Below are 13,202 nucleotides of genomic sequence, written 5' to 3' on the forward strand. Positions count from 1 at the left end.
GGGATATGGAGAGGATTTGTATTGCCGCTGTGATACGAGACAAACTCAAGAAGCTTGCGGAACTCGGGGCGATCAACCTCGGTGAATGGCTGGTCGCAAGAAACCATCCAATCAGCAAGCAGTGATTCAAACGATGTCTGATCCCAGGTCGGCTAGAAAATTAATAAGTAATGGTGTCAATGCGGACGAGCGTGACATACTTTATCCTTCTCTAATTGGCGTCGAAACGCAGCCATAATGCTGGCAGACTCTTGCTCAAGCCCGGAGACGTACTTAGCCATGGCATCGGCATCCATTTTTGCTGTTCCGTTGGCGATCTTCACTTCATCTGGAGTAATGACTCCATCAGCGCCCCGTAGCTTCAGAACCTCGTAGAATTTGTACAGGAGAGGGAAGTTCTTCAAGTGCTGGGTTAAACCTATTTACTATTAGCGGTGTATGAGAAATATACTCTAAAGTACTCACCATTTGTATTGCCTTTCATCGCTGCTGTGATCTTGAGTATTTTGCGATTACCGTGAAAGCATTTGAAGTACTGGTCCCCATCATTCTTTTTGCCGTTTGCATCGGTGGTAACTTGCTCGTAGAATAAATAGATCGCGCCACGCTTTGCCTAATCAATGTTAGTTATGCATCGGCCATCTGAAGCGAACTGGTATCTACCTTTGGTTTCGCATTCAGCGTCGCTGGGTTAACACCACTAGTTGATCCACTCCCGAGCACTGGCTGATCCTCACGGACACGCTTTGGCTGGGAGACGGTGGCCTTCATAGCTTGCTTACGCTTCCGCGAACGAGACTTGAGGGACGCAGCGAGTACCGCCTTGGTGGGAAGCATATCAGCGATCTATAGTAAGTGAGATAGAATCAGTACACCTGATGAGTGATCAATAACGAGCTTACCTCCGCATTTGAGACAAGGTTGTCATCATCGTCATCTGAGTCCTCTATGTCAATGAGAGGCGGGCAGTCTTCATAGTCTTTATCCTCATCTTCATCATTGTCCGTATTACTGATGACAGCGGTAGCTCTGGAAGAAGCGGTGGTTTTGTTTCTTGACGGACCGCTTCGCAAGCGTGGAGGGCGTCGCAATGCTGGATCTGGATTACCGTCGTCGTCAAGCTGAAGAGCGGAGATGGCGTCCTGCATTTTCAGCGAAATTCGACCACCACGCGTACGCCCTAATTCTGTATAGGGAGCATCAGAATAAAGCAATGTCACCTAGTTGCGTACGTACGAGGTTCTTCTCTCTCCTGTGGTACTGGCAGGGCCATAGCATCATCAGGGTCATGATACCACTGTATTTGAGAGGCGGGGAGTAATTCGCCGTCTGGACCAACGGCGCACTGATCGGACATAGAATAAGTCGTCTTCGACGAGGGACATTGCATCAGTGAATGGGGAAAATTCAGGAAAGGTTACACTCAGCTGGGCATACTACGCAACACGATCCGGTCTGCTGAGAACATCCCGTTTTATGTCGCATCAGCAACGTTGCCGAAATCGGTTCTCCATGAGATATCACAGGTGTTACGGCTGCGGGAGAGTAGTACAAAATACATCTTGCAGTCGAATGACCGGCCAGAGGTCTCGCTACTCGTCCAGCCGTTGGTATACCCAGCAAACAGCTTCAAGGACCTCGAGTTTCTCTTAAAGGGCGACCCATATTGCGACGAGTCCCCTGGCAAGTTCATTGTCTTCTTTGACAATATCAAAGAGGCGGAGGCGGCTCGCAACGTTCTGCGTAAACGGCTTCATAACGGAAATCAGCTGCGCGTGAAATACTTTCACTCAACAATGACACAGGCTTACCGCGAAGAGGAGCTCGAGAAGTTCAGACAGGATGAAGTCTGGGGGATTTGTTCGACTGATGCGTTCGGCATGGTAGGGTAATTCTTTACTACTGTTGGACTCTGAGTTAACCAATAGAATACCAGGGGATGGACTTACCAGACATCAAGCTTGTAGTCCAATGGCGTGCAACATGCGGTCTGAATACTTTATTCCAACGATTTGGGCGTGCAGCGAGGGGGAAGGGGGAAACCGGTGTTGGAATCCTTCTGGTTGATAAGAAAGATCTGGATGACGAAAATGGTCAACGGGGAAGCTCGAAACGTAAGGCGACGAACCAGAATGGCCCCACACCTAAGCGGCGTGCACTCACCTCCAACGTTGGACAGCAAGCGGCAACGGAGTCTAGATGCGAGCCGTCAAACGGCGATCTGATGGAGGTTGACATGGCTGATTCAGTTGACAGCTCACATGTTACCGCCACACCTAGCAAACTACACACACCGGTGTCGATGGATCCCAATGAGTGTCGAAAGAGGTACCAAAAGCAGGGAGGAAATCTGGGGGATCGTTCTGCGGTTGGTAAAGGGAGATTGGCAAGGGGGAACGACCTGGGAAGTCCGATGGACGACTACATCAACGCTCACCTCAGAGGCGTGTGCTGCCAGCGGATAATCCCATCAACATTCTTCGGCAACGACAGACGCAGTAAGTCCATTTGCCGCTGGTTATCCAAGGTTGGAAGTAACTTTATTCCTAAAAAGGCAATGACACGCACCTTGCCTGTGACCCCAACGATAGTGCAGGCTGTCGTCGTTGTTGTCCCCCACCAAAAGGTGATTGCTGTTTCATCTGTACCCCGGAGGCATTCACGCAGTACTCCGTCCTGTACGTGAAACCGAAACGCGCACCTCAGAAATCCTCAATCAAGAAGTTTACGATGTCGACTACTGCTTCCACATTTCGCACAGCCTTGCTCGAGTGGCGAAACACCCATGCCCTTGCTGAAATGGGCGCAACAATTATACAAATGTACGGCGCCAAGATGTTCATGACAAACGATATCGTTGCCCGGATCATCGCTTGTGCGGCTCTGGGGAAACTCACAACGCTAGAGCAGTTAGACAAAGAGACGGGCTGGGACGTTGACTGGGCGGGTCAACACAAAACGGAACTCCTCGACTTAATTCACAGATTTTTTCCAACAAAGAGTGCACCAGCACCGTCAACACTTTTGACAACAACACAATCCACTGCTCCCTCTGAAGTTCCCTTGCCGTCGAAACCTAAGGAGCTTCGTTGCAGGCGCTGCGGGGGAACGGGCCACATAAGTAAGCGGTGTCTTGCCTATTTTCTTTTGTATTCACATTTCTCTGGTAGAAACAAACCGCAAGTGCCCTTTGTATCAACAGGAGCGGTTCGCAAACCCTGTAGCCGCCGATAAGGAGAACACCGCATCTACAAGCACGAGCCATCCCCCCACCACTGTCCCGCCCCCGCAGGGCACGCCTACGATGACCCAATATCCGCCGCAATACAGCTACGCCACGCCTTATCTCCCACCCCACTTTTACCTTGCTCCACAGCAGTACTATGCAACCGCATTACATCCCCCCAACGTTAACATTCCCACCAGCTTTTACTATCACCCGATTAATCCAAACGCTTCGACGACTACACCTCATTCAGACGCTACTGCCTACAAGTCCAATCCACCATCGTCTTGAAGCTCAATCAACTCCTCGTCTTCTCCATCCTCCACTAGATTACTTAATCCCCGTTTCTTGAAAACGGTTGCTAATCCTTCGCCCATTACGTCGGGTACCATATACTTTGTTTTTCGACCGCGGACTACTTCGTTTACTTTTTCTTTTCTCATATATTCGGCAAGTATTTGAAATGTCTTTGTCATCTTCGGGGGAGAGTGTCGTATAGTTTTGTGCTCCAAGCAGAACATTTGTTCGAACTGCATCCTAGTGTCTTTATAGACCTGGATGAGCGGGGATTGCGATATGATATGCTCTTTTGTATGGTTCGAATACTTTCCTCCATATATCCTCTAACGGCAGATGATTAGGACTTGCAAACACAGTACAGAGGTGACGGCTAACCTTGATATACAGGTTATTGTGCTCAACAAGCCAGTCAATTCCACGGAATTTCCCTGCTTCCCCCGTGGGGTTGCAGAGTATATTATTCCGAACGGCCTCTCTGCGTCGCTGGTGAGTACCGTTTCGTAAAGTTGACATTATGCGGACTTACTTCAAACCAGGTGGATAGCGAAAGTGAACGTCCTCAAGGTACCACTGCAATTCGGCGGCATACTTATGCTTTCCACAGCCCGCGAAGATCATTATCCAAGGCACGAAGCACGACTCGATACGGTCGATATCCCCATGATTCATCCCATACGATAACTCCTCGTACAGCAAGAAATATTGCTGGCGTATCAAGTTATTCTCATGCTGAGCATCGCGCTCCTCTTCGTCTGCACTGCGCATCGTCTCCTCTATATCAGGGGCAGCAACTTGTGTTCGGCACAATTTTGTCGCCATTTCAACTAATTCCTTCCATTCAGGTTTTTGGTCCGCAAGGTCATCTAACGATTTGCAATCTTCGTTGGTTTCTACCGCCAGAAGCCTCCAACAATCGAGACGAAGGACTGTTCCTATATGTTCGATCGCCTCGTGCATTCGACGAAACCCCGGTTTGCTTCCAAGTTTCCCTGTTTCCTGTGGTCGGATTTGGCTCAAAAGTTCCATTAGACTTGTCTTGTCCTGCCGTGCATTTTTGTCTCGAATAAAGATTCGCCAGATTGCTTCCGCAGCAGCCATTTTAAGGTGGAACAACCCCATTACATATACGACAAACTGCATACGCCGCCATGGCGTTCGTTCTTCTGATCGTGAAACTAGCAAGCTTCGAATCCGTTCGCCAGTGAGTAAATCCCCCGAAATAAGTAGTACTTGGTTTCCTATGTTGACGGCATTGCTTCCTTCCTTAGGCTCTTCTATTCCTGCCTGTGCCAGTAACTCCTCGATGGCTCGCGCATTGGTTGCGGGGGTGCTCGGAGCAAGATCTAATGTTCGATTGGGCACCTGGAATGTCCGGTGAGGCTTGACGGCCTTCAGGACCTCCGCACTGCCAAGATTGCTTTTGAATTGCCTGAAGTATTCAGGTCCATGGTGTACCAGGTCATAGAGGAACTTCCACCGATTGAAGCGGTCGCGTTGAAGGAGTCCCTCGCTGTCTGCTGGGTTGGCATGAATCTTCGCGAGATTCATCCATGGTACGCCCGACGGCTTTCCTGGTGGGCAGCGTTCCCACAATTCTTCCGAACAATCAAGATCCTCTTGCGTAACGTCTGGATGGAGAGGCAGCATGGTGCCTGTCGTCAAATGGACAAGGTTGTCTTGTTCGGTCTCTACAGTCGGCACTGATTGCTTCATTTCCATATCCAGGTTATCGTATGCAAATAGCACACGAAACGACCTCCCCAACTCCTCCATTCGCTTTCGCGCGCCCGTTGACAAACTTTGAACGGCCAAATTAATCGATGACGTTGTAATCGAGACACCTAACGAAGAGAGGAACTCTCGAACAGTCTCTGGTGTATTCGTCGCGTTTAGAAACATTCCAACAACACTTTGAAAGGCGTTGCAGTGCTGATTTGTACTCTTTAGAAAGATACTGGCGCAGAGAAGGCCACGCTAAATAATCTGGTAAGCGCTTCAAACCAGGCTTGCAGGGACACGTACTTACGATCTTCATCAGCTTCTGTCGACGTCCCATTGCCTGATCGATTCCATCGTCCCATTCATCATTGCTATCCTCGAAGTATCTGTCATCATCGTTGTCCTCTTCCCCTCCTTCTTCACCTCCATCGTTGCTCATTTCAATATCGCCAGATCGTTCAGTCTTTCGTTCGCTACCTGATCGCTTTTCGTGTCGTCGCCGTGCAAGTTCGATCCTTCGGATCCTGATGTCTTCATCTGACGAGAGCAGTGACATCAAAAACTGCCATAAGACTGGAGCCAGTCGGCTCGTCTTCTCGACTGCCTCTCCAACTTTGTACGCACGAATTTGTTCCTCCGTCATAGTCTTCGCATTGAAATGGCCGTTATGTACTTTCAATGACAGCTCAGCCACTTCGTTCGTACACCGGCAAACAACCAACTCCTTCGCCTTATCAAAGAACACTCTTGATAAGCTCTGATGGCTCTCCATGGCTGTCAAGATCTTGGGTGCGTACTCGATTATGCCGGCGGAAACGCCACGCTGATCCTCGCCGTTTGCAGTATTGCAAAGGAACAGTAGAAAGACTTCACCAGGGCTTGTATTGAAGTCATCGCGAAGGGTATTCAGCACATTGTTCAGTTGCGGGGTGGTTAAAACCATCAGTTCAAGTGTGGTTATCAAAATCCCATCAATAGATTTATATCTGTATCATATATCTACATCACTGATTGAACGGAATATCTACATTGGACATTTGTGGTGATACGGTGGGTGGATGTGCAGCGCAGGAGATAACAATTAGGGGATGGCTTAGTGTTGCGTGACTTATCCCAATTGGTACTAATCGAGTCTGCCGACGTCTGCCGTTGGATAACTGTCACAAGTGACCACTGGGTTACAACAAGCGGGCTGGGAACAAAGTCGGCGTTCTCGGTTGCATATTTTGCCAGCCGCTCTATCGAAAGTTTTCGAGTACGCTTGACGTTGTACTTGTTTACGGCGCCTTAGCGCCCGTCACGTGCTCGAAAAAAACTTACGATACGAGCGGATGGTTTTAGGAGCCTGGTCGTGTCGCGGAGTTTTCGAGTTCGGTGCTATTCAGGGTACCGACGACGTCGAGTTCAAGCCCGCGTAGGTCTGCCACGCATCTACCATTTGGTTTCACACGCCTTGACCCGTACTCGCCGTATACAGCCCAAGTCCCTGACCCGTATACGGCAAAGATTCCTCACGCATTACGTCCGTAACAAGCAGTACATTCAACGTCAACGGTACGGTACGGAGCCCGTAAGACGGCTACGTATAAACCGTATCTACGGTCACGGCTGGTAGCCCTATGTAATCTTGCGTAGTCACGTGTACCCCCATACCCCTGTAACCCTGTACCCCTGTACTACCCAGATCGCCAAAATCTAGTATCAAATACTCTCCATCGTCACAAACGCGACCCAAATCCATATCCATATATCCATACGAGAGGTAAGTAGTAGTATAAAACAACACGATCACGATCACGATTCACGAAGGAAACGAAACGAGGTTAGAGGTTAGAGGTTAGAGGTCAGAGGTTAGAGTTAGTCTATGTACATTAAACACGATATACGTATACGCATATGCATATGCAGCACTCCATACAACACGGAAATAAATATCCACGGACGATAACGAACGGAATCCAGAGAAAACGGGGCGGGTAACTTGTAAGCAGATAGGTTGCGCCGAGCGAGTAAGTGGTCGTCCGGGGCTGATCGTAGTCGGAGGCGGGTCGTTCACCACGAGTACACCTTGTCTTTGTCCCCGTCCTTCCCTCTACGCGCTCCCTCTCCCTCTCCCTCTCCATCCCCATCCGCATCGGTATCCCTGTCCTCGTCGCTATGCTTGATGTCCAGGACATCCCGGCCCTTCCTGTGCACATCGTGCGCGTCGGAGAAGTCGGCCAGGGAGGTCAGCTCCATCTGCGACTCGAGCGGCGAGACGGGCGCGAGGGAGGATTTGTACAGCGAGAGGGACGTGCGGGGGTTCTAAATAACAATATACAATAGACCATAGACAACAGACAACAGACAATCAGTTAGGATATCCCCAATTAACAGAAAATAAGAGGAGTAAGGAAGGGGGACGCACCGAGCTATCCGACTTGGATGCGGTCGTCGCGGTGCTGATGCCCCCGGGCCTGCTGAGGCTGTGGATGTGCACCGACACGCCGAGCCTCGAGGAGTGCGTGTGGGAGGAGTGGTGCTCGGAGTGGTGCGGCGCGAGGTCGTGGTGGCGCTCGCGCGCGTTGAGCATCGCGAGGAACGAGTTGATGTACACTGCGAATCGAGTGTAAGTAGCAACGTGTGGAGAAGAAGAGGAGGAGGAGGGCGAAGTGTGACGCACGTTTGGTGAGGAACGACTCGATGCCCATGAATATGAGCGTCTTGGGGAGGGCGACGTACTACAAGCACCGCTTAGCCGCTTAGCCGCTTAGCTATAGTTGCACCGCGTGCAGGACACGCGGCACTCGGGACGTACGGTTATGAGCGCGGCGGTCGAGCATGCACTGCACCAGACCACAGAACCACAGATCACAGATCACAGATAACGGACATCCGGCGCCGTCAGCTAGCAGGTATGCGCAAAGGAGAGGGGAAGAAAGGGGGACGAATGGGGGAGGGAAGGGGGAAGGGAGGAGGGAGGGGAGGAGGAGGAAGATACGCACCTGGTGAGTATGCCCGAGGTGAGCGACATTTGCATCATCGTCGAGATCTTCGAGTTCACGCTACAAAGCGCCACCATCGTGTCAGCCATCCAAGGAATACGAGGAACGGGAGAAGGGGAAGGGGGAAGGGACGCACCGCTGCTGCAGCCCGCGACTCCGGCGCAGGTAGTACACCATCGCGCCCGCGATGAAGAAGTCGACGAACGTCGCGGTGGCGAGGGAGGCGATGATGGCCCACTACACAATCAAAAAGAGAGATCCAATGAACAAATGCGTGCGTGCGTGTGCGTATGCGTGTGCGTAGAATGGGAGGGGGGAGGGGACGTACGCTGATCCGCACGTGATCCGAGACGAAGGTGAGGGTATACACGGCGTGCGCGAGCGCCATGCCGACGGCTATGCAACGGCAGCGGAGTCATGTCCGTATGAGCGCACATCGAGAGGGAAGAAGGGGGAGGGGGGGGACGAACCGAAGCCGCCTGCGGTTATGAATACCTAGGCGCAGCGATATTGTGGTCATTAGCGGCGGGAGACAAGCGCGAGGGGACGTACGACGATCCAGGCTAGTATCCGGTTGTGGTACCCGCCAACTGCATCACGTTGTTGTTAACACACAAGGGTGAGGGAAGGAGGAGGGGAGGGGACTTGCGTAGCCAGACGCGGTAAGCGTATAATCTGCCATTCGCCGTTCAAACATCAGTAGCATGTGGGATTCCGGAGGCGGGGAAGCGCACCCTTGTACGAGGAGGATGACGACCACGTTGATCACGATTTGGAGCTGCGAATACGGTCCGTAACGCGGACATCCGACGAGCGGGGCAGCCTACCTTCATGGACCTATATACCGTCACCGTCGTGAGCATCGAGTCCCGAGTTTCGAGTGGTAGAGAGGTGGACGGCGGACGCACCAGACAAGAGTGAGGAGCTTGAGCGGATTCTCGAAGCTCTCTACGCAGTAGTAGTACACGCCGTGGACGACGAGGATGAAGTGGATGGTGTCGAGGGACCACAGCAGGCCCACGGCGATGCGGTGCACCCACGAATCGCGCTTGAAGAACCAGTGGTAGTACGCATACGTCTGTATGCTCGTCACCCCATATAATCTGTACCGGGGTCAACCAACCGACAAAAACTAAAACGAGAACGAAGACGAAGACGCAGACGACAAGGACAGAAAGAGGGAGATGGAGACGTACACTGCTGAGCACAGCGACCCGACGTACAGCGACCCCAGCGTGTTATCCAGCGTCTGGCCCGGCGGCATGGGCAACATCCTTGCTTTCCTTTCCTGCCTTTGCTTTGCTTTCCTTCCTTGCGCTTTCTTTCTTTCCTTGCGACGAGACGAGCTGCGGCCTCAACTCGGGGAACGGGAAACGGGAAACGGGGGACGGGCGAAAGAGTGGGGGCATCGCGCATCGCCATCTATCATATGCTATATACCATCGTTGCGTCTGTCAGGGCCGCCTGAAAATGCAAAATGCGATACAGATACAGGGGGTGCAAAGGGTACTTACTTACTTTAGTGGTGCAAAGGCCAATCACTGATCAATGCGATCAGTCGATCAAATGTGCAATCATGCATCATGCATCATGCATCATGCATCATGCATCATACAAATCTCGCGCTGCTAAGGCGCCAGCTTCCAGGCCCCGAACGCCGCCGCGCCACTTGGTACAACTTGGTAACAAATTCATGTCGTCTTGTCAGGTTGTCAAAGAGACATTTGACTGATGCACAATTGATGCCCGATTTCTGCTGCTGCTGAGGGAAGAGAAGAGGCCGATCTCCTTCCGCTGGGCAGGTCGATTATGCAGGTCGGTTATGCAGGCCGGTACCGGTTGGTATGCAATGTGCAAGGCGCGCCCTGCGTTGGAGATGGATCCAGGCTGGATCCATCAGGCATCAGGCATCATTAACTGTGATCAGCGATCAGGACTGGTTACTCAGATCTCGGAATTGCACCCCCGCGCCGTGCCCCCAAATTCCGATCTCGCCTCGATCCAGGAACTTAAGTACTCACGCAATACGTCTCGCTGGCCTCGCCACTGTATCGAATACCAGTCTACCCACCCCTTACAACCAGTGGATACGCCAACATCTAAGTAAGAAGTGTTATAGACTACACGGGCAAGTAGGTGATAACGCGCGACTGGGCAAAGGAGGGGTGGCGCAGAGGTAGGAGGCGCTTCGGAGGCTGGCGAACGAGTGAATGGCTAGTCTAGGAGCGGTTCATTCGACGTGGTATCCTTTGACAGCGTTGCGTATATGGATTCCACCACTGCAATCTCAGCTAAGTCTCTTTTGATGGTTGACTCTTACTTTTCCACTGATACCTTTAACTGCCGTTACCTCGCCCTTCCACCTCTATCGTGCACGTTTACTCCCGCACCTTGGAATTTTAATTATACACGTTCGTCGCACGGTGTTGGATCCTGAATTCATTCTGACGGGGTTTCGTGTATGTAGGCCGTTTTTTTTTGTTTTGGAAATACGGGGAAAGGATACGCCACGCGAGCCGGTATGCGCGCAAATGCCAAAACTGCGAAGCCTGCTGCTGCGCACGACCTGTCTCCACTGTGCCTGCGCCGACCTCTGTCAAGGCGTGAACGCGTGAACCGTCGATGGTAGAGTGAAGGGTGGAGGAGGCGAGGAGAAGGTGGAAGTGGAGGTGAGTGTGCCCGTCAAAAAATTGAACGTTGAACGTTTGAGGCTAGTACAATGGTAGATGAACATAATTTTGTTACTCCACTGCGGCGTCGACACTTGTTTGAGATCTGACAGCGAGAATGTTCGTTCGGCAGATGAGGCCCGAGGCCTACTGCACTCCTACTACTGCGCTCAGGGATTGTTAGGTCGACGACTAACACCAGCAAAGAAATATGTCCCACAGTCACAGATATATACGCACGATCACAACTGATGTAGGGTTGGCACCCTGTTCGAGCCTTGATTCATGGTTTATTGTACGTATACTATCGCTTCGTTTACTTCTTGTTTCGGTCCGTCATCAGCTGCGGCCGCATTCGTTGTTAGGTACTAGCTTACTAGATTATACATGCACACTCTGCGTGCTTATTTACATCTACCTACAGTATATATAGTACCTACATCTACCTATAAACAACAAGAAGAAGTTTCCCCTTCCCTCCGTTGCGTTGCGAAAGTCGAGTCCAGCAGTCGCACGCGGCGCTGCTTGGTCGCGTTTCCGTCCTCCGTTCCGTTCGTCACGTGGCGTTCGGATCCCGTTCATTCGTTCCTTCTTACTTCGTCTTTTGGTGGGAACACACCATTCCCAGTCCTCGCATTCACACCAGCGAATACGATTTCGCGCCTACACTGACAAGGACAAGGAGCGCTTGTCCCCGTTTCGCCCCTTCCTGTCGCCATCTTCTACTTCTACGATACCGTCTGCAATTCTCAGCGCCAGAGGATGGCGAACTCTAATCTCCTCTACGCCAACTCCAGCCAACACTACTCGTGCGCCGCTTACTTCGAGTTTCGAACGCACAAAATAAAATGGGAGCTAATGCCAGGTCGCAGAAAAAATGCGTTTCAGTTGGAACGCGGAAGGGATACAGCATCGTGCATCATGAATTGCCCGCCATTTGGGAGGGTCGATACTATGAGTTAGCTCGCTCTACAGGATATGCCGCCTCGAGGTGTTGTCTAGTGGACTTCGTAGACAACGGGGCGCGCGGTATAGTTGAGGTGGTATTTTGCACTTCTCTTCTCTTCTCGCCCTGGTTGGGGTCGCATGCGCAGACGTGCTGGGATCCAGCCCTCGAAAGCTGCAGATAGTCAATACTAAGGTACGCTCCTCTTCTCAATCTTGACAATTCCCTCAGATGCGAGGATACACAGCATCGCGTTCAACGCTCATGGCCGTAGCGGCGTCTCGTGCGTACATAATCATGTTTCTCGACCGAGTGCATCCTTTCTCATACTCCCAAGGCCGTCCCTATGGCGGAAATCGATGCGACTGTCCAAGACGCCGACTCACTCCGTTGGTTGTTACCTTCCTAATACCGTGACGGATATGTGGGATCCGTCGCGAGACGTCGCGTGGCTGCGGCTGCCCAGTAGCCCGCCCGGAATAAAGTCTATTGTTGGGTCGAGCGGGTGCGTTCTTTGCCCTCCGTTTCGTGTCGCGCGGACAGCTCTTTTCGCGACCAGTAATATGCCCCAGATCACGGTCGTCTCCCCAGAAGGCTCCTTCTACGCTTACCTATCAGCGTCATTTGAGTACACCAACCATCCCCACCGTCGTCCTGTCCCCGCTTTCTCGGACTTCTACCGCTTATATTCACTTCCATTCCCATCTCCGACACCGCATACGAAACCTACGCCGAACGCAAACCCAAAGTCAAACCACAAGACCCGAGGCTCGGCTTCTACGGCGCCAGGCTCCTCGCGCTGCCTCCTACATATTGGCTATGGTATCGGAGGAGCGGTGGGCGTATATCGAGCTGATGAGGCGGGAAAACGCGCGAGAGGGAGCTAGCCCTTTAAAGAACACGCTGCCGTCGCCGAAGGTAGGGAAGGGAGGGAGGAATGTGAAGCCTTTGGGCGAAGATATATAACGTCCGGAGGAGAACAGCATGCGAATATCTAAGTCCATCCCACCGTCGATGCTACGGGTAGCCATCAGGACCGATGTCACCGCTAGGAATACCACTCAAGTATTTCTGCAGGATTCAGCCTGCATCACGTCTATCCTCATTCAGTTAGGTGAAGAAATCCGGTGGTTTTCGCTTCGAGTCGACTACACTGACTGCAGCCACTTATTGATTCGTTATTCACCGAATGGCCTTTAACAGCATTGTGAAGTGCTACTACGCTCCTTTACGGTGTGACTTGGAGTGGAAGTGCCGATTGAAAGGTATTGCATATAGTGCATGTCGGAAGGTCTTTAAGTCGAAGAAAGCCAACGTTGTAACTCACCGGGATCGACGTAGACATCGAACGGTGTCAA

The 13,202-nt window shown here is 51.7% G+C and overlaps 3 protein-coding genes across 3 annotated transcripts; 1 reads left to right on the forward strand and 2 right to left on the reverse strand.

The window, feature by feature from the left end:
* Positions 1–1,796: 1,796 nt before the first annotated feature.
* PC9H_000036 (uncharacterized protein) lies at positions 1,797–2,686 on the forward strand (the record flags this gene model as incomplete). Its single annotated transcript, XM_036769699.1, has 2 exons — positions 1,797–1,883; positions 1,937–2,686. The coding sequence occupies 2 exons, from the start codon at positions 1,797–1,799 to the stop codon at positions 2,684–2,686; spliced, it is 837 nt and encodes a 278-aa protein (XP_036635544.1).
* An 803-nt stretch (positions 2,687–3,489) lies between these two features.
* Positions 3,490–6,188, reverse strand: PC9H_000037 (uncharacterized protein; the record flags this gene model as incomplete). The annotated part of the gene is made up of 4 exons (XM_036769700.1): positions 3,490–3,849; positions 3,902–4,001; positions 4,053–5,500; positions 5,553–6,188. 4 exons carry the CDS (start codon positions 6,186–6,188, stop codon positions 3,490–3,492), a joined length of 2,544 nt encoding a protein of 847 aa, XP_036635545.1.
* Positions 6,189–7,297: 1,109 nt separating this feature from the next.
* Positions 7,298–9,493, reverse strand: PC9H_000038 (uncharacterized protein; the record flags this gene model as incomplete). Its single annotated transcript, XM_036769701.1, has 12 exons — positions 7,298–7,549; positions 7,653–7,840; positions 7,908–7,965; positions 8,230–8,289; positions 8,362–8,466; positions 8,558–8,625; positions 8,700–8,724; positions 8,782–8,792; positions 8,845–9,007; positions 9,057–9,066; positions 9,138–9,332; positions 9,426–9,493. 12 exons carry the CDS (start codon positions 9,491–9,493, stop codon positions 7,298–7,300), a joined length of 1,203 nt encoding a protein of 400 aa, XP_036635546.1.
* Positions 9,494–13,202: the final 3,709 nt, after the last annotated feature.

This window comes from Pleurotus ostreatus (assembly GCF_014466165.1).
Source record: "Pleurotus ostreatus strain PC9 chromosome Unknown scaffold_1, whole genome shotgun sequence".
Taxonomy (NCBI): domain Eukaryota; kingdom Fungi; phylum Basidiomycota; class Agaricomycetes; order Agaricales; family Pleurotaceae; genus Pleurotus; species Pleurotus ostreatus.